The sequence below is a fragment of the Alligator mississippiensis genome, chromosome 4 (assembly GCF_030867095.1).
Source record: "Alligator mississippiensis isolate rAllMis1 chromosome 4, rAllMis1, whole genome shotgun sequence".
NCBI lineage: Eukaryota > Metazoa > Chordata > Crocodylia > Alligatoridae > Alligator > Alligator mississippiensis.
This window is the reverse complement of record NC_081827.1, coordinates 137353272-137377751: the sequence shown is the minus strand read 5'-3', so window position 1 is coordinate 137377751 and position 24480 is coordinate 137353272. Positions and strand designations below refer to the sequence as shown.

The following is a 24480-nucleotide window of genomic DNA, read 5'->3' as shown; positions in this document are numbered from 1 at the left end:
TGGGTTTGAGGGCATTTTTTATTTTACTTTTAAGCAGATGTTCATGCAAATCTTTAGTAAAATGATAAGGATCTTAATTGCCTCATCACAGTTTAAAGAAGGAAAGACAGAACAAATATAATGACAATATTTGTACATAGTGGCAACATCTTCTCAGAGGAGATGTTACAGCATGCGCCATGCATACACAACATACCACAGACAAAAAAAAAAAAATCAGCTTCATCTTGGTCGAGTGATTAGGTGCACGAGGCTTCAGATCTTACTGCAGATTAAAAGCTTGGCGTCTTTCATGAGTAATAATAAAAATAAATTCAAATCACAAAAACAGCCTACATTGCAGTATTAACAGCAGAGACATTTAAAAGCTGAGATGTTGCTTCTGTCTACCTATAGGAGATATTACAGGTACATACTAAATATGCTTCAATATTCAAAGCTGAGTAAGATAAAAGTCAAACAGTAGCTTTAAAATCTGTATGCTAGGAGTTTCATATTCACGTTGAATTTGTGACCAAAAAAAAGTTATGCAGATTTCAATTTGGTGGAAGGTGGCAAATAGAACCAGCAAAGCAAGATCTTCATCATTCCTTCACGAGATGCAGAACAGGGCTGGATTCACCACTGACTTCTGTATCAGCTTTCACCCTGAAAAAGAACAATCGATCATAACCACAAGCACCCTCTCCAACAAGTCAGATGAGATCACGGTAACAGATGAAAAAAAAAAAAAAAAGCACCCTTTGAAGAGGATCTAATACATTTTTCAAACTTCTGTGTAGGTTATAAAAAGCTTCTGAGAAACACTTTATGGGTTCTATGCAACTTGGTCAACACTTAGTATTATCAAATTTTGAATGCAAAAATCACAACTAGTTATATATGAATGAGAGAGAAAAAGTAAGCCACCATTAGGCAAAACATCCTTGATTAAATGACAGTTCCATAAAACCCATGCAGTTCATTTTTCCAGATTCCACACATCAAATACAGGGGAAGAGGAGGTATTTTCCTTTCAAGTTTCCATTACTTCAGAATTCCTTAGGCATGAGTTATCACAGCTTCACTCCCATCACACCCCTAATTCCATTTAGATCAATTAAGATGGCTGATATAGAACTGGTGTAATACTACTGAATTAGGTGCTTACTGCATCTTCATGTGCCAGCAGAACAATGGTGCAAAGAGCCTAAAATGCACTAGAATTTACACAAGATTTTGGAAGGTCCTGAAGAACTCCCTTTCCACCCAACAAGCTCAGAGTGCTAAGTAACTTCTAGATTTTCAAGAGGGTGGGGACACAGGATGCTCAGTGGCCTGCTAGTCCCCTTCTTCAAAGTCTTCAAGAGGCAGCCAGCTTCCTTCTTGGCTACCACTACTGCAGGGGTAGGCAACCTCTGGCACAGGTGCCAGAGCAAGGCACGCAAAGGCCTTTTCTTTGGCATGCATGCCTCAAGAAGGACAGCAGGAAAAAGACAAGGAGGCAGGGCTGTGCTGCCACAACAAGTATTGGGCCCCTCACAGCTCCCATGATGTCCACCCTTGGCATGCCAACATCTTACAAGTTGAGCTTGTGGGTGTTTTTGGAGCACTGCCCAAAAATGTTGCCGACCCCTGAACTACCGTGACAGAAAGGAGGGGGAAGGGCTACATTCCCATCTTTCTTAGGGGAATTATCGAGGAGACTCAGGGTTACTTGGGGTTTGGACTGGATTCCTGGTCAGAGGACCAGATTCAGTCTTTACAAGATTTTGTATACAGGCAGGATCCCCTGGTACATACTACATAAACATGATACTCAAAAACATTTTCAAACTCTTGCAATTCCCAAGCGGAGCTGGTGAACTTTAGAGTTCTAAAAAATGCAAGGCCACAGAGATTCAAGGCCAGAGGGACACTGATAACCTAGTGTGACCTGTAGCAAAACAAAAGCCACAAGATCTCATTCAGGGATCCCTTCACTGAGCACAAAACCTGATACCTAAACTGGAGGCAATATGGGATGACGCAAATATTGACTGCCTTTAGAGCCCGTGCTTTCATCCTGTCAAGCCATACCGATAAATAGTTGTGGGAGCCATCCAACAACTTTTCTAACACTTCATTTTGGTTAGCAGGATATGCAAGGACACTGTTATACAAAAACATTGTGACTTAGACTGTAATGTGCTTTTTATGAAGGATTCTATAATCATGTTGTCCCATCCATGTCAAACACAAAAATAACCTTTGTAACAGAAGACAGATGCTACTAACCATGTAAAAAACTGACATGTTAGACAGGCTCCCAGAATAGCAAATCCCTGTAAAAAAAAAAAAAAAAAACAAAAAAAAAAAACACTCTGATGAATGAGATGATTACCACCAAATGAGGAAATCTCTACTTACCCTGGTGGGTAAAGCAGAGATGGGCATTCTAGCTCTCGCATGTGTCCACAAAGCCAACTTATACAAAGAAACCTTCAAACAAGTTATCACAAAATTAACGACCATATTTGCCTGAATCCGAGGCAACTCTGAATTTAAGACAAACCCCCAATAATTAGATTTTATACACAGAAAAAATGGAAAATTAGCTATAATTTTCCATGTACAAAATCTAATTTTGGGGGAAACTCTCTTAAATTCACTCCCCACAACTGCTGCTGTGGGGCAAGCAGCCGTAGGGAGGCAGGTAGCAGGGCGTCAGTGGCCTGACCCCTACCTCCCACTACTTGCCCTCTGATGCCTGCTCCCCGCTGCTACTTGCTCCCCCTGGGAGCTGGAGGCCACACACACTGGCCACAGGCACAGAAAACACTGGGTGGAAGTTGCAGAAGCGACAGTTTGGCCCCAGCCCCAAAACCTGAGCCAAGGCCAGACTTGCTGCCACTACCACCTCTGCTGCATGGCTGGGCAGGAGCGAAAGCCACCATGTGCTCCATGCCCCAGGCCAGAGTGGGGCTGGAACTGAGACTGGAGCTGGAGGGAAAGTGGTAGCAGTGGGCAACACAGAGCTGAAGGGGAGGAGAGCAGCTGAGGCTCTGAGCCTGGAGTCAGAGCTGTAGCAGCCACTACCACCCCCCCCCCCTACCAACCTGTACTCTAATCCAAGACAAGGGGGTCTGCCCCCTCACCCTTCTTCCATGTTAAGTTGGGGGAAAACCTCATCTTTGATTCAAATAAAAACAGTACAAGAAGGGGGGAGGCATGAGAAAGAGCACAAGAGCTATACATGTCATGAGAAGCAAAACCAGCATCTTGTCCATTTGTCAAGCATCTAGCTGCAGTTAAAGATTTTGTGTAATGAATTAGCTAACTCCTCTGCATACTTGCCAGAGCTCTGATTCAGCACCAGTTAAGTGTCTGTCTTATTTTAAGCACATGTTTAAGCATTCAACACAGATTAATATTGGGAAATACTGTGGGACTGTCAAACTAAAGGCACTGTACACATGCAAGTTATAATGAGAGATCATATATTAGTTTTGGCTTTGCTATGTCTACTGTCCTACTCCTGCAATATAAGAAATTAATCATATCTAAGAAAAAAAATTTTTGATGTTTCACATTGACAATTTTTTCCACAAACAGCACTGAGGCCACACAGACACTCAGTATGGAACAACAGATCTACACTTAGGGCTTGGCCCTTTCATCCTCCTCCAAGCAGAACAGGGCATGAACTGCAGTTCTCAGCTAAAGGGATTTAGAAATATACATCCTGTCCTTTTCTTGCCTATATGAGACTTAACTTTCTAAGTGGGCTTCCTCCTCAGTTTCATTTTTCTGCCTAGGGCTAAGTGAAGTGCCAGGTAAATAACTAAAAAAAAAAAAGAACTGTTAAGAATTAAATTAGTTAAATGTGGTCAGCTCAAGCAGTTGTTGTACTGCTAAAGTTCAGCACTCAAACCCCATGGAAGTCAAGCATGGAGGATGGTTGCAACAAAAGTGCGTTTTTCCCTAGTTATTTTCACAAGAAAAAAATTATACTTAAGGACTATGTTAAAGAGTGTTATTTAGATTTCAAAGTGAAGTCATAAATGAGAGATATACAGATGCCAATATAATTTTAGTTCTGCTCCCTTGCATGCAATGCATTACACATCTCATCTCTAAGTTACATGGCCATTTTTTTTCCATAATGACTCCTCATCTCATTCATTGCACAGGGTGTACATGCAAAAAAGCAGAACTAATGATGCACAGGCAATTATAGGCTTCACACTTCCTAACTTTTGAACACTTGTCTGACTTAGCAATCTACATAATAATTCTTTTCATGTAGCTTTAATATGAAATTTGAAAATTCAGTGCACAATAAAGTGTATTTTGTTTAAGTTCATGGCCTTAGGACTAAAAAAAAAGGCCATGAACTTACCAGAAGTACGCACTTATCTGGGCTTAATGCTCGCTAAGTACACAGTGCTGTCAGTTCTACAGTATTAGCAGATCCTAAACTAACTACCTCCCATCACTGTCAGAGCATTTAAATAGCAAGTTAAAAGCCTTGAAAATGAGAAGAAACTGACGAGTTAGGCTCATGTCTGCTGTTAGCAACTCTAAAAAAAGAAGGGAAATTCTATCATGAAACTGACTGACTACAATTAATTTCAAGGTTTCTAATAGCAGTCTTTTGACAGCAAATTCTCTTCACCACTGCTAGCACCAATTAGTATGCAGTTAAGCAGAGTACAAAGTAGAAAGTGGGGCTGAAAGAGGTACTTTACTAGTATACAGAGAACCAATGTCTGTGACAACATAAGCAGTCATCAGAAAAATAGGAACTGGCATCACACTTTAAAGTTAAGCAAAATATCCCTGATCTAGTATGGATGTAGGACCCCTTTCTCCTCCTACTTCTACCTACAGATTCAGAGAAAAGCAAACACACAGGTGCACTCTGCCCAAACATTTACTATTCTATTAGAGGGGATAATAATAATAATATATAAAAATCTCCTGTGCCCATCAAGAAAGATTTTACGCTCCGAGAAAGGAGGATCATTTCTTGAAAACTAACTGCCTGACTTTCTAAAGCCAATGTAACTGCATGTGTCACATGTTCAGACAAATATTATAACAATATGCATTCCTACAAAAGAGAAGACATACAATAGGGATGATCATAGGCATGATACTTACAGGGGTTGTTGCTGTTTGCTTCTGTTTTCACAACCTTGGAAAGTTTGGTAGAGTTCTGCTGCACTTTGCTTTGCTCCTCTCCAGTTAGTAGGGCTTTTATTTCAGAGGGGATTTTCCCTTGATCCATTGCCATGCACCACTGCTTGTACTGAAATATGCAAACACATCAAGCACTAGCAAACTGCCAGGATCACAGTAGTAGTTTGTGCCTACTTAAGTGAAACTTTTTCTACAATTGTTGAGAACTAATGAGCTAAGCACATGTCTAGAGCTGCATACCTGAGTAAATCCTGTTTCTGTTAATAAACTGCTGCCTGGGGGCACAGCTACATACAATACAATAAGCATTAAACAGTGTAGAACTCTCCTGTGCTTTCTGGCTGCTGCCATGCCAATACGCTGCTCCAGCTCACATGCTATCAAAAACAAGTCTCATAAACCTTGTGCTGATGAAACCTTCACATTGACACTCTTTCTGATGCTCTGCAGGCCCCTTTGAGCCTCCACATCTTCATTGGCAAACTACAGAACATAGGATGTTTGGGGGTCAGGCCAGAAATCCTTATGCTCAACTTTTACATTTGTGCTACCCTGTAGCAATACAAGTTAACTAAAACATCCTGACCTTGCCCTGAATGAAGTAGGATACACTTGTATCATACAGATTTAAGTCACATCGTAACAACTTGTACTGTTATCCATAACAATACCCTTTAATATCAATACAATCAGTACATCCTTCTATAACCCAAGTCCCAGTTCCTCAAAAGCAATTTATATACTGAGCTCCATGGGAGTTCTGGTGGCTTAGGTGTCTATATTTCCAACCTATTTGCCTGTGCACTTGTGCCAACACGGCCCATCATGCCTGCAAAAATGTACAGGCACCTAGTTCATGCATACTGAAAAAAATCAGACAAATGAGCAGCAAGCAACATGGCCTTGTAAATAAGGTTTTGTGCATGGTGGGGGGAGGAGGGGGCAGCATATGCACCAAACCAAAGGCTGGCCAAATACATCTGCAAGCTACAGATCTCTATTTTAATATTTCCCTGCCTCCCCTAACCTTTACATCAGGCTATTTCTAAAATATAAGAAATGAAATGTCAAAGGGTACAGCCTCTGAATCAGAACTTCCTAGCCGATAAATGCTGGAGGTTGCAAGTGAGAAGAAGAGTGGAAAAAGAGCCTTGTCATACCCTGTTCACTCTCCCTTTCAGCATCCACTCTGCCACTGTGTGACACAGGACAGCGGGCAAGATAGATCTATGGTCTCAACAGTAAGTGGCAGCTCTTATATGTTCTAATCCCTCATGCTACAAGAATCACTATCGAGATGCAAAACAGGCAAGCAATGAACACGTTTGCTCTTACTATTTGGACAAGTTATAGCCTAACCACAATCTCTATGGCAAACATTCATAACTTCAATGCTAGCAGGATCCAGTCTAGAAGTCAAGTTAAGAAGGAAACACCCTTACCATTTCCAACTCTTCTCTGAGCGCACAGATGGCTCTCTCCCTGCTTGACACCAGTTCTTCCAGATATTGGTACCTCAGCTTCTTTCGTGCTCTGCACTCCCTTGCGCTCTGACGACTTCTCTCGAGTTTTGCCTTCAAGTCTATTTTGGCTGGTTTACGACCTCGCTTGCCTGGTTTTTTTACCTTGCCACCAACTACCTGCAAGACAACAGCAAGTTAAACTTCCATTTGGAGTAAGGAGTAAGCATGAAAATTCTCAATGTTGTTTTTGGAGGTGCAAAGAAACAGGAGTGCCAGCATGTGCAAGCTATTCATGGGGAAGGAATATCAGGTGATCCTGGAAGAAAAGGAGAAGAGAGTCAAATGTTTATTTTGAACTTCTGAAAGGATTGTTGACAATGAACAAGAAAAGGAGAGAGAGGCCTTAGCAAAAATTCATTATTGAGGCAACTCTTCAGTGGGCTACCCTAACCAGACAGAAATCTACCTTGCGGTGGGGTAAACAGGTATCAACACAGCAGCCCAGCCCACAGGATTATCTAAGCATCAGGTGGCACTTCTAAACCATTGCAATAGATTAGCAACAATGCTATGAGACCCCAGAGCCAGTATAGAGTTCAGGGCTTTAAATGTGGTTGGGGTTGCTTGTTTGTTTTAAATAATCCTAAATTTATTTTATTATAATAAAATTACAAGGGTATTTTCCAAATTGAAAGAGACATGAAGATTAAATTGCCAAGTGAGAAGTATCATCCTGAACATACACATAAACCAAACACTTATGGCTGCAGCCTAGTTATCAAGAGTCTTCTATTATCAACCAACCTCTGAGAACTCACCAATCATTATACTATGTAGAACAACTTTGTGGTCCCAGTCCCTACTAAACTTTATGAAAAGTTTCAGTCATTCTGACAAAAAAAGTTACTCTTTTCAGACCAACCCCACAAAATTCTACTCATTCAAGATAACTCTTTTGGTTTTTGGATAGATTGAAGTATCTCCGTGAGGAAGATCATATGCCTGCATGAGTAAACCTATGATTTTCTGGATCTGACTTTGGAAGATTGATTTAATGAAGGCAAATATAAACTTCCTGTGACTCTATGAATAATTTAAGAGAGAATATTTAATATTATAGCTTCAAAATTTCTGAAATTTTCATTCCCATCTCTTTCCTTAATCTTTTGCCAGTTCAAATCTAACTGCATATCTATGTTATTGCTCCAATGGATCTTCATTAAAAAAGAAAGGAGAGACAATAGGTAGATTAGCAGATCATTTGCTCTACAAAATAACCAGAGAAACACAAAAGCCTTGTTTTTCACAATCTAAGATTCATTCCAACTACTGTAATTAGAGTACTGCACAATTTTTCAAGATAGTTGTATAAAGCTCTAGTGAATTAATACACATTTTACAATTACATATAATAGTTTCTTCCTTCCTGAAGTACATTCATGGAAGTTCTTTAGGACAATACTATCATTCTTTTGTGCATTTTACAATGCCTGCAATGATGGGCTGGGGCTTTTAGCTACAACAGGCAGTCCTCGACTTATGACTGTTTGAGTTACAACAAACCGCAGTTATGACATCTGTAAATTGACACCTGGGTTTCAAAGTTTCAACATGGGTTTCAACTTTACGACGCTGAATGCTGGATACAGGTCTGTCAGGAGGAGGAAGGAAAGGGCCGTGGGGGGGCAGATCAGGGCCCCTGCACTGGAGGGGGGGGGGAAGAAAAGCTGCCCAGCTGAGGCTGCACCTGGGCTCTAGGAGAGGGGGCTATGGGTGGTGGGAGAAGCCACAGCTTGTCCAGCTGCTCCCCCGGCTGCCCCTGCCAGGGCGAAGCAGACAGTGCCAGGGCTGCTCCAGACGACTATAGGAGAAGCTGCAGCTCATCTGCTTCCTCCACCGGCTGCCCCCGCTGGGGCGAGGCAGGCAGTGCCAGGGCTGTGCTGGACGACTGCGGGAGAAGCTGCAGCTTGCCTGGCTGCTCCCCTGGCTGCCCCCACCGGGACAAGGCAGGCAGTTCCGGGGCTGCTCCGGGCGGCCACAGGAGAAGGCACAGCTCATCTGGCTGATCCCCCAGCTGCTCACACTGAGGTGAGGCAGGTAGTGCTGGGGCTGAGCTGGGAGGCTGCAGGAGAAGCTACGGCCTGTCCAGCAGCTTCCACCACTTGTCCAGGAGGGCATAGGGGGAAGGGGGGGGGGGATGTGTGACCCCCAGATGTGGTATATTTACAATATAAATACATAAATAAATAAATAAATACATACATACATACATATAGACAAGTAATATAGCTACACTTATTTATTTTATATAATTGATTGAGTACTTTACAAAATTCTGGGTTATTTTGGGTGAAAATAGGGTATCAGGCCTTGGTTCAGGAACCATTCCCCCATTTATAACACTGTTTCCTATGGGAAAATTGATTCCAAGTTGCAAAGTTTCAATTTAAGATACGGTTTTCAGGAACCAATTGTGTCATAAGTCTGAGAACTGCCTGTACTACAAAACAAATAAATAAATAATGCAGTACACTTCAGAGATGGTCTATTGAGTAATAACAGTTACTCTGCACAAAATCTGAAAGAGAAAATGTAAATACCAGGAAACAAAAAATCTTTACTTTTTCAAAAAATATATGCCAGAGTCTCCGAGGCCTGTGCAAAGGAGGAAGAATTTCAGATTTCACCTGAAAAAAAAAGCATGAAAAGCAGCAAGATGTGACATTCTGGTTTTGTTTTTTGTTTTTTTGGGGGGGGACAAAAGAAAGAAGTTGACCCTGTGACTTGGAATCATAGTTTCAGGAATCCTATTCTAAAACCTCACGCTTATTCAACTTATTCAAACTTTTGCAATCTATCATCTCAGTCATGTCCACTCAGTGCTAACTAATTTCAAAGGGAACTAGAATCTTTGATACTTTAACTATGGATTTTGTTACATTTCCCCTTCCTCTGAATTCCAATCCCTTATGTCCCAGCATGGTTGCCTCCTTAAAATCTGAATGAATAGTCTGTGTAAAATCCACAGCTCCCTACACTGAAGCTGGACAATTGGCTTTAACGTACTCCATATTAGAGCTACAACTTCAAACACAGCAGTGCAAAGGAATCATTTCCACACTTATATCTGGCATCCCCTTGTTTTTAACACAAAGAAATGGCATATGAAAGTCTTTCATGCTTCATGTCAACATTATTACACAGGTCATCGGCTAAGGGTATCCTCCAAGTCTTGTCTCAGACATATACCCTGCTTTACTAATGGAAGAGAAACTCATTTGAGGGTCTAATCATACTGCTTGGTCAACACAGCACTAACAGTCACTTCCAATGAATTTAGGATGTAGCAACTTTATGTTCAGGCTGTACTTTCCTTATAGGCAACTGTTTAAATGTTACTGTCCATAAAACTAATGAGGCTATTACACAATGCTAACATTGTAGAGGGCAGGATTTCTGGGATTATCAAAGCAAGTTTATTTTGTACTGTCACACAGTAAAAACAATCACATAGTGAATTCATGTTCTGTAATGAAAAATGGGTTACACAATGGAAGCCATTCTCTCCATAGTGGAGTGAGTCATCAATCACACGGCAACATAATCCTACCGCCTTATATATTGCCTCTTTTAATTTATTCAGGAGTTGCTGCCTGCCCCAAGCAAGCAGTGGAACACAGATTATTTCATGGACTTCTACTGATTGAAACAAATGTGACAGTCATAAGACCAAGAGAAAATTCAAGCCCTTTGTCAAGTGTGAGCTGTGGAAGGAATCTCACTTGATTTATCAATTCCCTCTACTATTCCTATGAAACAAAATTAATGCATGGTGTACTTCCACTCATCTAAGTATGCTATAGCAGAGGTATGTTTAAGCCAATATGTATCAAGTTTTGCAACACTTTTATAACAATTGACTGGTTTCAACAAACCACATTTACAACAACTGGCTGTTTTCTAAGCAAAAGTAATACTTTGGTTCCCAGTAGCAACTGAGACTTGGTGCTTATTCCACTCGGACTGCCTGTGTAACACTTTATATTAAGGAGTTCTAAATATGCATGGTCTTAAAGGGAGACACTCCAAGCACTCACAGCATATTATCCTTTTTTACCCATCATCTGAACCAGTCTCCTCAGAAAAGGCAGTTGAACAAGCATCAAGCCTAGAGGTACTGCAATACCAAGCTGGCACTGAGAAAGGCCACAACAAACTCCAACACCCTCCATGGTGCCAAAAATGCTGATACAAACCTACCACAAGAATAGGTTAGTACCACTCATCTGAATAAGACACGTGCCAGTGCCCATTAAGTGCAATCCCCCTCACAGTCGACACTTTTTCAAGCCATGGTGAGCCATGACATTGCATACAGTTTACCCAGAACCTCTGTTGCAACCTCTCTCAGCCTGGCACATAGGTGTGGCGCCAGCCCTCTGCAAGGTGAAGCGGAGTGCCCTGCACCTCATCTGCACATGTTTTTGGAACATCCCAGGACTTGTGACAAGAACACCCAGTTCCAGTCATGAGCGAGGACTCATTAGCATGTGGATCTTTTTTCTTTGGGGGGGGGGGGGCGGGGTAATCTGGAGTAGACAAACATACCTAGTAATGCTGAGCTGTGGGGTCCCCCATGGAGGTGCACATCAAACATATGTACCAGGCAGAGAGAGAGTGACATAGGGATTCTGGATGAACTGTATGCAAAGCTGTAGCTCACCATGGCTTGAAATGCTGTTGACTGCTGTGGCACAGCCCAGTGAATTCTGGTAAATCATGAGCCTTTTGGCTTTTAACTCATTCCATGCATAGTTTATACTAGATATAAGTAGGTGCCATGGTACTGTCCAAAATTGCGTTTATGAAACATCTGTGCAAAAACGTTCTCTTCTTTTAGAACTGCTGCACATGTATTAATTAATTCTGGCTGGACTAAATCTATGGGTACTGTATCAAATTGTACCATGCTCATGGAGAGCACGGTCTGACAGTAAGGGATGGGGAAAGGGGCTACCAGGGGAAAAAGCTGTGAGGAAGCAAAGAGCTACCTGATCCCCCAGATCTTTTTTCCCCTTGCTGTAGCAGTGATAAGGGGACAAATTCAAGGCAAACCTCCAATAATTAGATTCAATACCTGGAAATTGTAACAAAGTTATACATTTTCCATATACAAAATCTAATTATTTGGGGGGGCATCTTATAATCAGGGTCTTACTATGCGAGTAAATATGGTACTTTTTGAATTAGGGCCTACTACCTGCTTGCCTTCCAAAACCTGATTGCATGCAGGACTGCTGAAGTCCTCTGTTTGCAAACAGAAGCAGCAAAGGTTTGTGTCATTTAGAAGACTATGAGTTAGGTACAAGGCTTGTAGGAATACAGAGAAGCAACATCAATACCGCAATACTCTGATCTCTGCATGGGAGGACTCTTGAGGTCCCGGCAGGTCTGGAAACATAAGCTCTCACATGGTTCAGCATCCCACTGCATAGCCAGTTTAAGGGGTGATTTAACAGCCTGCTACCATACCAATTTTTCATAGAAATACTAAGAAGCCCCAAGTTCCCTACTGCAACCTTGAGAAACATGGGTAGAAAAAAAGTCTTGGTTAAATCATTTTCCACTGACTCCTCCTTGACTTCTAGTCCTGTTTGTTTATTTGGTTGCTATGCTGACATGACAGCAGAGAAAGACATAAAGCAGTGCTCAAGCTGAAGCATCAGGAATGGATGAGACAAAAATGTAACTCCTGGATTCTTTTTGTATTCACAAAAAAAAGTTCACATAATTACAGGAGTTATTTATTACTAGTCAGCACCCATGCTTTTTCCATCTCAAATGCTCACATATAATCAAGATACCACCCCCCCAAGAATATTAATTGCTACTCATTATAAATATTAACAATAAAATGACATTTGTTTGGCAGAAATCCAAAAGAGTGCATTTCAGCTAGCTCTTCTGCAGATTTCAGAAAGCAAGGAAAGTGTGGCTTCTTGTTAGGCTCAATGGATGCTAACTGCATGTCTGCTACACCTGAAAATTTCTCTCAGCCCCTCCCCTATGCTGTGCTTAACTTGCCTACCTTCCTATAATTAGAGACCTGGTGAAGAATGTCTTCCTTTTGAAAGCTTGTCTAACTTTACTTCAATTACATAGCTGGTCCAATAAAAAATATTATCCTAAGAAACCCTTGCCCCTCACAGTTTCTGGACCATCACAGCTACTACACCACTCTTACGCTATCTCACAACATTCTCACTCACATGCTAAGGAAATATAGTCTAGAGAAAAGTACTGTAAGATTAATACATTGCTTGTTGAATATAATGATCCAACCAGTTGTCATCAATGACTCAATGTGTAGTTGAGAGGAAGTATGAAATGGGGTTCTCCAGGGGTCTGTCCCAAGTCTGATACTGTTTATCATCTTCATCAATGATCTGGATAATGGGATCAAGTGAACGCTTAGCAAATTTGCAGATGGCACCAAGTCAGGTGTAGTTACAGATGCTTGAAGATAGGGCTAGGATCCTGAATGACCTGGGCAGATTGGGAAAACGGTTTGCAATTAATCAGATGACATTTGACAAGGACAAGTGCAAAGTCCTGCACTTGCAGCAAAATAACTACATGCACAAATCCAGGCTGAGGAATGCCTGGGTGAGCTGCAGAGAAGGACCTGGAGTGGTTACAGTAGATCAGTGGTTTTCAAACTGTGGTCCATGGACCCCTGGGGCTCTGCAGACTATGTCTAAGTGGTCTGCAAAAGATGACTATAATCAAAAGTATGTGAATACCCACAGTTACAATGGACAGGGTCGACACCTCCATTTGAAATTTTTAGGGGTCCACAAATGAAAAATGGTCTGCTGCAGTGGTTTTCAACCTTAAGCTGAATGAGGCAACAGCATGCTCTTGCTACAACAAAAAAACAAAAACAAACACAAAACCAACAGCTTATTAGGTCATATCAACAGGGATGCAATTCTTATGGCTCTATTCAGGACTACTGATGCCTCACCTGGAGTACTGTGTCCAGTCTGTGGCCTTAAGAAGGATGTGTAGTTTGGAAAGAATCCAATGCAGAGCAAAAAATGATTAGGGGTCTGGTAAGCAAACCTTGAGGAAAGGCTGAAAAGGCTAGGGTTATTTAGTCTAAAGAAGAGAAGACAGTGGAGATTTAACGATGGTCTTCAAAAACCTGAAGAGAGTACAGAGAGGATGGAGATGGACTTTTCTCCATAGCCACAGAAGACATGACTAGGAACAATGGCCTCAAGCTTCAGCGGGAGAAATTTAGGTTAAAAATTAGGAGGAAGTTTCTGAATATGAAGGTAGTCAAGAACTGGAACAGGCTACCTAGAGAAAATGTGGACTTTTCATCCTTAGAAGTTTTCAAGAGCAGGTTCTACAGATACTTGACTGGAATGGTAGTGTCAGGATTGATCTTACCTTGAGCAAGGGCTAGACTAAATGACCTTGTGAGGTCTATTTCAGCTCTGCTTTCCTATGATCTCTTCCAGAACAGTTCCAAGATCATAACATCAGTCCTCCTCATGCAAGCTATCCAGGTTCACATGCAGAGCTACCTGGCCTAGGAAAGCCATGGAAACAGAAAATCGGCTTTCTGGGGAGTTAAGTGGTAGGGGAGGAGAGAGGAGAAGGATGAAAGGGTAATAGGGAAGATCCTTGGAGAAGTATAGTCAGAGCGAGTCATCCACAGATTCCTCCTTGGAAAGATAAATCAATATGACATAGGGAATGCAAGTACTGGTGGGGAAGCCAGTTTGAACCACACTGGCAGGATAGCATGAGAACAACAGCACTACTAATATAATCAGCATGTACTGTACTAGCACTATAAGTTAATACAGGATTCTACTGCCTTGAGCAGTGGTTCTCAATCTTTTTAGACTCGAGGCATCACTCACTGGATGAGGCACCCTTCCAGAACTTCTGTGAACTGAGTGGCACCCAATTTTTAAAAAATAATTTATATTATTACAGTGCTTACTTACTTGCAGAGGGGCCTGGGAGCGCTGGGTGAAGAATCAGCCAGGCAAGGACAAACCTAAGGCTGCATTTATCTGCTTATCTTCTCACGCTTCGTGGCACCCTTCAAAGGATAGGGCAGCACCCTGGTTGAGAAATACTGGTCTAGAGCCATCAGCCCAACATTTTTCAGCAAACCTTGGTTCATTCATTATTAACACTACTGAGTAAATGCTACTTCAGCCAACATCAGCTTCGAAGGATAAACTGATAGAAAAGAATTTTGCACACTGAAGCTCTCTACATATTCTAGAATTATAGCCTTTATAATGGGAGAAGGGAAGTGTACAAATACAATATTAAGCCACCTAAGAAGTATGCAGGTAACACAGGCAGCCATTAAGAAGGACAAATTAACTAGCCATTTGCCAAATCCTATTGATTACTTTAGTAAAGGCATCACTTAAACCAAATTAATTGTGCCAGCTAATCTGTATGGGAACAGCCTGCTCTTGGCTGCTCACATGGTATTAAAGCTCATTACTTTGTTACACAGCATGCTTTATCCTTCTAATAGCAGCCTTGAAATCGACAGTACAAAGTCAGTTTTACAGCTGCTGATAGCATAGCACTGACAGCTTGTGAGATAGGCTAAGACAGTGATTCCCAACTTTCTGAGACTCAAGGCACCCCTCAGAAAATGCCAACTCCTAGCTTTCACTCATTTTGACTACAGAAATGAAAATCAACAGAGCAATTCTGTTGCAAAAATCACAAAAGACTATAACATTTCAGAATGTTTTTAAACTATGGATTCGTATTTGAAATCTCTGGGTTTATCTTGCGAATTATGCAGGTACATGTTTGCACACCTACCAGTGCTAATATTAAGCAGCCTTGCAAGGCACCCTTAAAAAGATCTCACAGCATGCTGGTTGAAAAAAAAAAAAAAAAAAAAAAAAAAAATCACTAGGCTAGGAGGATCAACTCTCCATTGTACATCAGGCAATGTTCCGATTGCCAAATGAACCTGATATCTATAGCTTTATCTGCGCTACACACCTCATGGAAAGAAAGTCTGCACACATACAAGCAGAGTGCTGTAGTTTGTAATGTATTACAGGTTCTCATTCCTATAAAGGACAACGGTTGGACGTACAGAGCTGCAGTTCACTAGCTAATTATTTCTTATGTAGCTTCACTCATCTACACTGGCCTACTTTTATATCCTAAAAGATACGGTTTAAATAACTGTTGTAGAAACAGCTGTATTAGGCAGAGTTCCAGTCGTATAAATAGAGTTCACTTGAACAGCCTCTCTAAAGCTAGTAGCCCTATCTGGGGTCAGTGAAGCCCTGCTTCAAAAGACAAGAGGCTTTAACATTAGATGAAACTGGGCCAAGCTACAGCTGCCTTTCCAAAGTGCTGCTGCTGATTCCAGGCAGTGGCAGCAGCAGCTGCATCTCCAGCCTCAGTTCCAGACCAATAGAAGTCACCTGTCCCAGGCTGGTACTCATATACAACAGAAGGTTTTTCTCTTATGTTGAATGGGAAAGGAGGGAAGATTCCACTTGGATTCCAGTAAATACAATCATCCAGACTGAGAGACCCTCCTGCTGATTTACACTGAAGTTGGCCTTATGATCTTTACCATGCATTATGCTACTTAAAACAAAAATTGTGAGATCACATGCACAGAGACCCTTTTTGCAATGTCTGGGCTTACAGGCCACCATCAGATATATAGATTTCATAGACATTCGGGCTGGAAGGGACCCCGAAGGATCATCAAGTCCAGCCCCCTACCCCAGGGGCAGGAAGTCATCAGGGATCATAGGATCCCAGCAAGATAAACATCTAAATGTCTCTTGAAGGCGTTCAAAGTGGGTGCAGCAGCAGTCTATTCCAAACCTTGGGGGCTTGGACAGTAAAGAAGTTCTACCTTATGTCCAGCATGAAACAGTCATGGAGGAGTTTGTGACTGCTTGATCTTGTCATCCCTTGGGGCGCTCTGGTGAACAGACATTCCCCCAGATACTGGTGAACACCCCTGATAAACTTATAGACGGCCACCAGATTGCCCCTGAGCCTGCGCTTTTCCAGGCTAAAGAGTCCCATAGCTCTCAGCCTCTTATCATAAGGTCCGTTTTCCTGACCTCTGATCAGGTGCATGGCTCTCCTCCGAACTCTCTCAAGCTTTTCCACATCCTGTTTGAATTGTGGAGTCCAAAACTGGATGCAGTACTCCAGCTGCAGCCTCACCAAGGCCGAGTACAGCGGGAGAATGACATCCCACGATTTGCTTGAGAAGCATCTATCATTCATATATATATATGAGAGAGAGAGAGAGAGAGAGATCATATCTATATATGACCTTATGATACAGGCCAGCATTTTGCTCGCTTTACTAGCCGCAGCATCACGTTGAAGGCTCATGTTCATTTTGTGGTCAGTCATGACCCCCAAACCCCTTTCACCTGTAGTAGTAACCAGTGTAGCGCTGCCAAGCCTATACGCATCGTGCAGGTTTTTCCTCCCAAGGTGGAGAACCTTGCATTTTTCAGTGTTAAACACCATCAGGTTCTCATCCGCCCATTTCATGAGCCTGTCAAGATCTGCCTGGATCACCCTCCTGTCCTCAGGCGTGGATGCTTTACCCCAGAGTTTGGAGTCATCAGCGAACTTGGCCAGCCTGCTTCTGACACCAAAATCTACATCATTGATGAAGATGTTAAAAAGTATAGGCCCTATGACAGAACCTTGAGGGACCCCACTGGTCACAGCGCACCACCACGATTAGTACCATCAACCACCACCCTCTGGGTACTACCACGGAGCCAATTCCCCAGCCAGCAGATTGTGGTGAGGTTGAGGCCACAGTTAGCCAGTTTTGCCAAGAGATGATCATGGGATACCAGATCGAAGGCTTTTTTAAAGTCAACATACAGGACATCAATCTCTTCCCCCTTTTCCAGGTGGTAGGTCACCTGGTCATAAAAGGAAATGAGATTGGCCAAGAAAGACCTACCCGCAACAAACCCATGCTGGCTATCCCTCAGGATATTGCCATCAGCTAGTCTGTTAAGGATGGCCTCTCTGATAATCTTTTCCAAGACCTTCCCCAGGATAGAGGTCAGGCTGATGGACCTGTAGTTTGCCGGATCCACTTTCCTCCCTTTCTTGAATATAGGCACCACATTGGCCTTCTTCCAATCTTCGGGCACTTCACCACAGCACCAGGAGTTCTCAAAGATCCGTGCCAGGGGCTGAGCTACGATGCTTACCAGCTCCTTGAGTACCTTGGGGTGTAAACCATCAGGGCCAACTGACTTGAAGGTATCCAGCCTGTCAAGGTGTTCCTTCACAAGGTCAGCTTCGATGGAGGTTAAGGAATCTCCCTAACCCACGCCTCCCCCCACAGTGGGCAGGGGCGTCCCATGGGACTGGTGAAAAACTGATGCAAAGTACCCATTTGGCAAGTTTGCTTTTTCATGGGCATCAGTTGTCAATTGTCCCATCTGGTTTAGCAGGGGTCCAATGTTGCCCTTGCTTTTTCTCTGGCTCCCCTCATATGGGATTCAAGGGTAGCAGCCAATGGTTCATTACCTGAACAGCAACACTACAAGATCTAGTATGTATGTATGCACACATGCATAGACAAATACATACAGCAGAAAGGACTTCTTTAAGACTGTATTGGTAAGACCTGTACACTATAAACAGAATAGGTACTCTCAAATTCAAGGAGGAGACTAAAGAACACAAGTGTTCCAGACACGATGTTTAGCTTATATCCCTCTTTTCTTCAAATACTTCCAGTTTCCTGTTTAAAATCATACATATAACTAAATTTAATCCCCAAATACATCTTATAGTTTGATTGGTTTTGATTTTTTTTTTCTTCCATTCATTGAAATAGAGATGTAAGTTGGGAGCACAGAAAAAAAATATTCCAGACTTTGAGCCCATCCAGACTTTGTACCATCATATTGCTGAAAACAACATTTATAAAAACAGAGTGACTGAACTCTGGTAGATGAAGCTATAATATGACTAACCTATGCTAAGGCAACTTTATCATGTCCACTGTCATAAGAAAATTTCTTCCGCAGTCATTCTTGTTCACACTTCAGATAAGGCAGGAAGCAAACTCTCATATCATTTAGGCCAACCCCAATAGTAAGTCGGAAACATGAGTCACTGGAACTTTTAGGATATTACATGGATCAAACAATGCTGACTTTGAACCACATCAAAACTCCAGACCCTATGCAATGAGTTAATGTGTTCCACAGTGACAAAGCAATTTCTCACTACACAGTATGGGAAGATTCCCCCCAAAGATGGAATGTAAAGAAGTCAGACACAAATAGCTTTGTCCAACCTGTAGTGTGAAGAATTTGTGCCAAAGGCCTATAAGATAATTATAGGCAATGAAACCTTCCCAAGGAGCATGATCTAGTATCTAGTTCTGTTCAATGAAGGCTGCAGGTGCACAATGCCTCAGGATTATAAGAGCTGAGAAATGAGGCATCTATTGCAGGTACATAGTATTGTTGTTGAATGTGAAAATTTGGTAAATCTAAGGGATACTGCCTCCCATTTAGAATTGCTCAACATCCCTTAGCCATTATAGCAATACTTACACAAAAAAGTAACACTAGGAAAATTTGTTTCAGTTTGGCAGTAGGATAAGGTAGGGGAGCTACCACATGTTTACCTTCCTCCATTCTGAGTATATATTCTTTCCAGAGAAACAGTTCTAGCTGATGGTATCCAAAATATATTTATTGCTTGTGAAGAGTTAGGAAACATGGACAGAATCCTTACCAAAAAACCAAATTAACATATTTTTGCCTGTCACATCTTGACATCGCACAAAAATACAAATAAAGTTTAAATTATGCCCATAATGTGGATATTCTTCAAACCCTTTTGTAAGCAAGTTACATGGCAGAAAAAAGGAAATCTGTTTGAGGAAAAAAAATTTAGTTCAGGAGACATTTTGCCTCACATAACACCAGACACAAGATCCCCCAACCCCTCAAAATTATGGCTCTAATCCCACATGACTCTTTTACATACCAAGACCCTTGCAACCATACAGAGTTGTGTGATCTCAATGACTATCCACCCTACAGAAAAGCTTTCAGAATCAGGATCTAACAGAATCATATACCATGTGTGCTGACCTGGCAAAAGTTTAACAAGATCTCCTCTCTCAAATGCCAGGTTTATGCCGATAGCTCAACAAATCTATCTTGGAATACAAAGACATGTTTTAGACTGCATTTGACAGGTTTTTATTTTAACACAAAGAAAACCAATCAATGCAAATGGCATGATCGTCCTCCAGTTAAAAAAAAAACAATTCAGAGCCCTGGAAGACTTTAGGATACCTAACATATAAAGTAAAAGCACACATCATATTACTAGTTTTAAGTAACCTAGCCAGCCCAGGATCACAATTTCTGACAGCTGTCTGGTAATCCATGTGGAGCATGTCACTGGGCCTGAGGTCCTTTCCAGCCCCATAATTTTATGATCTCAGACCAGTTCCTGAAGTACAAGCACCCATTAGCATAAAAACATTACCACAACCAATGCTTCTCTGAATCCAAACACTAGTACCTGTTCTAAGTTTCAGATGAGGAACCAAGAACTAATAGAAAACTAAACTATTTTCCAGCTGCTAGAACTTACTCTCCATGTCTGGTTTGACACACAGCAAGGGCAGGACATATTCAAAGCCACTGTTTCTGCAGCACTCGGGCTCTCCACAATTAGCCCTGGAGATCTGGTCTGTAGACGTTATTACAGTACTCTTAAAAAATACACAGCAAAAAGCAGGAATGCCTCTCACTACAACAGGGGTGGGCAAAATGTGGCCCAGGGGCCAGATGCAGCCCACCAGGTCATTCTATCTGGCCCAAGGGGCCCCTAAAAAAATTAGAAAATAAATATTTATCTGCCCTGGGCTGCCTATCATGCAGCCCTCGATGGCTTGCCAAAACTAAGTAAGCAGCCCTCTGCCCAAAATAATTGCCCGCCCCTGCACTACAAGAACTGGACTTTACTTTTAGCTCATAGTTTACATTCTTTACACATTATACTTTGCCTCTGCTTTAATTTCATTATTTACAGATTATTATGGGAGCACAGGATTTTATTATACTAAATAAGACCATTCATATCTTCAGCCTGATATTAGTGATCTATATCTGCAGGTTAAAATGAAGCTAAAAATACCATAATGCACTGGCATAGTTGTGCAAAGCAGCACACTGCAGGTATATTGATACTTGCAGAAAAGAAGTACATGTTTCCCCCACACACATAGCTACCAGAAGACCCTAAAGGTAAAGACAACAAAACCCTTTCTTTAACATCCATAGCATAAGCCATTTACAAAAGATGGCTAGACAGGATTTTTATCAAACATGTTAAACCCTCCTGGTAATTCCTGGGCTGTTATATGTTGCATGCATACACTTTGCATACCTACACAAGGTTTGGGACACACTGAGTCTGTGTTTTGGACATCTGGTGGCCATTTTACCCCATTTTCAACAGTTAGTAAAAATGTTTTAAGCCAGTGGCAGTCCAGCTTTTTGGTAAGCACTCCACAAATTAAGTCCTGCACCCTCCCCAAGTGCCACTCTGATCCCATTCCCCTGCCTGATCTGCTGCTCCACTTTCTGCTCCCTGTCCTATCTGCTGCATGCCACAAACAGAGACTGCCTGTGCCAACTGTGGCACCCATGCTGCAGGTTGGCCACCCTTGGTTCAAACAGTCACAGAGAACTGCATAGAAACCCGCTTTTCTTGGACAGGGTATGCCCTGCAGCATCCTGCACCAGTGACAGCAAATGCCAACCCGGCAGAGGAGATTCTGGAGCCCTTGGCAATATTATTTAAGAAGTTTTGGGAGACAAGCAAGTTACCAGACGTAAAGAGCCAACATAGTGCCTCTCTTTAAACAGGGCCAAAAAAGAGGACCTAAATTTCCCTTGCTGCAACTTGAGGTCATTGCTCCTTGTTCTGTCATCTGCCACCACAGAGAACAGTCCAACTCCATCCTCTTTCAAAGTGCCCTTCAGATAGTTGAAAGCTGCTATTAAATCCCCTCTCAGCCTTCTCTTCACATGTCATTCACATCAAAGTTGATTTCCTTCTTTGACCACGTAACTACTTGGGTGGATTAAGGGAATGAAATTAATATAGCGTATATAGACTTCAGCAAGGCTTTGGAGCCTTCACAAAGGCTTATGACCCTCTCACAAACAAATTGGAAAAATGTGGGCTGGACAAAACTATCATAAGGTAGGCAGACAACTGGTTCAATATCCACAAGCCAAAGGTAATTAATTATTAATGGACCCATGTCAGAATGGCAGGAGGTTTTAAGTGGAGCCCCACAGGGGTTTGTCCTAGGCCCAGTGCTGTTCAACACGTTTATTAATGATGTAGATACTGGAATAAAGAGCTTCTTGAGCAAATCTGCAGGTGACACTAAACAAGAGAAAACCACAAACACCCTGGAAGACAAGAGAGCAATTCAAAAGGATTTTGACGGTTGCAAAGCTGGGCTGGAGCGAACAGGCTGAAGTCCAACAGCAATAACACAGTGCTGTGCCTGGGGAAGAATAATCAGATGCACATTCAAACTGGGGGACAGCCAGCTGGATGGCAGCACTGTGGAAAATGATCTGGGGGTGCGGACATAAGTGTGGCTCCCAGCTGTAAGTCAGAATGATTTTCACAAAGCAGTCCGAGTTACACGGCTACCCCAGACCAACAGGGATCAGATTCCAACCTGGCTACATTGTTGGCGCAGGGGGAGCCTAGGATCACGATCCCAGGCTCCCGCTTCACCAGTAAGTTGCAAGCATGGGAGTCCAGGCCTGCAGGCTGCTTGCAAACCAGAGCTCCCAGCCTCGGGGCGCACCACAGCCCTCCACTCCCATGCTCTGCCCCTCAGCCCGGCCACACGTTTCATTCAAGGCACAGTGGGAACCAGCCACAAAGTTACTGTGTATTTCTGGGGAGGGGATGATCTCGCGCATCTTTTGCATAACAGCTGCGCGCCTCACTCCCCGTGCCCACGCTCGCCGGCTTTGAAGCTCACTGCGGCGCTGCACCAGTGTCTGCTCACGGCTGTCTGCGGCCAGAGCAGACTGGCTCTTCCGCCTGCCCCAGGGTCGGCGCGGACCCCGCTCACCTTGCTGTCGTCCATGCAGCCGGCCCGAGCCCCAGGCAACGCCGCCGACCGAGCGCCCCCGCCGGGCCCGGGCCGCCGGGCCCGGCCTGGCCTGTATTTACAGCCCGCGAGGCGCCGCTGTGACGTCAGAGTGGCGACGCTAGAGAGGAGGAGGCGGTGGGGGGGGGAGGAAGAATAGTCCCGCTGCCCTCCGAAGCCTCGCGAGAAGACACCGGAGAACTACCGGATCAGAAGGAAGTTCCTGCCTCGCCCGCGAGGACAAGTTCGGACTGGCTACGGGTACCTGCTGGGCTCAGAAGACCTGGCACAACGGGGCGTGCGGAGGCGGGGCTGCCGCCAAGGCCTTCTCTGGTCCCTGGACGAGACCTCGGGGCCGCCCCGCCACCGCTGGGCCGTCGTTCAGGGGGTGGCTCCTGGGGTGCAGCTTGTTGCTTTCCTGCCCTGCGTCCTTGTCGGGGATGGTGGCAGTGCAAGATCCCGAGGGGCCGCCTCTCCCTGTGCGCGAAGAAGGGTGTTTGTGCCCGAAAGCTTGCAAAGAGGAATTGTTTCCAACTATTTGAGTTGGCCTAATAAAAAATACCGCGTTTCCCCAAAGGACCTTGTCTGCCTCTACGCGTTGCCGTGGGCCCCCTCACATTTCCTGGGACAGTCCCAAGTCACAGGGCTGCACCCTGGGGTCGAGCGCACCAGTGTGTTTTGCAGCGTCTCGAAGGCTTTGGATGCACCCTGCACACGTGATTTGGTTCAATGCGCTGCCTATTTGCTGGATGGAGCCAGGTTTAAGATGCTAGGAAATCCTGGTATCAAATAAAGGGGGGGGGGCACTTCACGTGGCCGCAGCATGTGCCACCCAAAGCTAGAGCCTGGCCAGCCAGAGTTGCACTCCAGCTGGCAGCTAGGCTCTGTGCTCCGACTGCTGCCGCTGCAGCCCTGAACCCTGGATAAGGCCCACGTGGAGCACCTTTCCCTGCACTAACCCCACGTGCAGGGCACCAGGGCAAAAACCAAGGCCAGAAATTTGTGCTGATGCTTTTTTCCGCACGCCCCTGCTCATAGGGATGCAGCCTAAGAGCCCTTGCAATCCGGACTTTTTGTCTGAACTGGAGGGAAAATAAAAATGTTCCAAATTGGTTAATTTTCCTTTGCCTCATACGTTTCCACAGCACCAGGCACTATCCTGATCAGCACTTTTACACATGCTCTGGGGGTGGGGGGGTGGCACTTTAATTAGAGCAACTCCAGCAGCCTCCTGCAGCTCCTGTATCAGCATCCCTGCACTTAAAAATGGTAGTAGAGGTGCTTGAACTAAAGCTCGTTTGACGAACTTTCGTTCAAGCGTCTCCCATCACCATTCATAAGTATGGGGATGCCGATACACAAGACGCAGGAGGCTGCTCGAGTGCACAATTGCCATGCTTCAGACTCGGTTAATCAAGTCTGCTCTGACGCACTGGAATTCCACAGGCTACATCTAGTTCTGAAGGTCTATTTGTGAACTTTTCACGTGGCTGTATTCATAATGACTTCCCACAACTTAATGCTTATTATATGCCATTGTTAGAGCTAAGGCTCTGCACAGGGGATTTCGCCCCCTGAATCACAGACCTACTTCGTAGGAGACAGGCTTGTATGGGT

At 43.4% G+C, this 24480-nt stretch overlaps 1 protein-coding gene across 2 annotated transcripts; it reads right to left on the bottom strand.

The window, feature by feature from the left end:
• On the bottom strand, positions 1–22983 carry CREBL2 (cAMP responsive element binding protein like 2). 2 transcript variants are annotated; one of them, XM_006267897.4, is made up of 4 exons: positions 22846–22975; positions 6606–6803; positions 5125–5272; positions 1–648 (listed from the first exon to the last, which is right to left on the bottom strand). In XM_006267897.4, the coding sequence occupies exons 1-4, from the start codon at positions 22858–22860 to the stop codon at positions 644–646; spliced, it is 366 nt and encodes a 121-aa protein (XP_006267959.1). In that variant the 5' UTR covers positions 22861–22975; the 3' UTR covers positions 1–643. The 2 variants fall into 2 exon arrangements, with proteins under 2 accessions (XP_006267959.1, XP_059582658.1); XM_059726675.1 differs by having other exon boundaries at positions 588–2303; positions 22846–22983.
• Positions 22984–24480: the final 1497 nt, after the last annotated feature.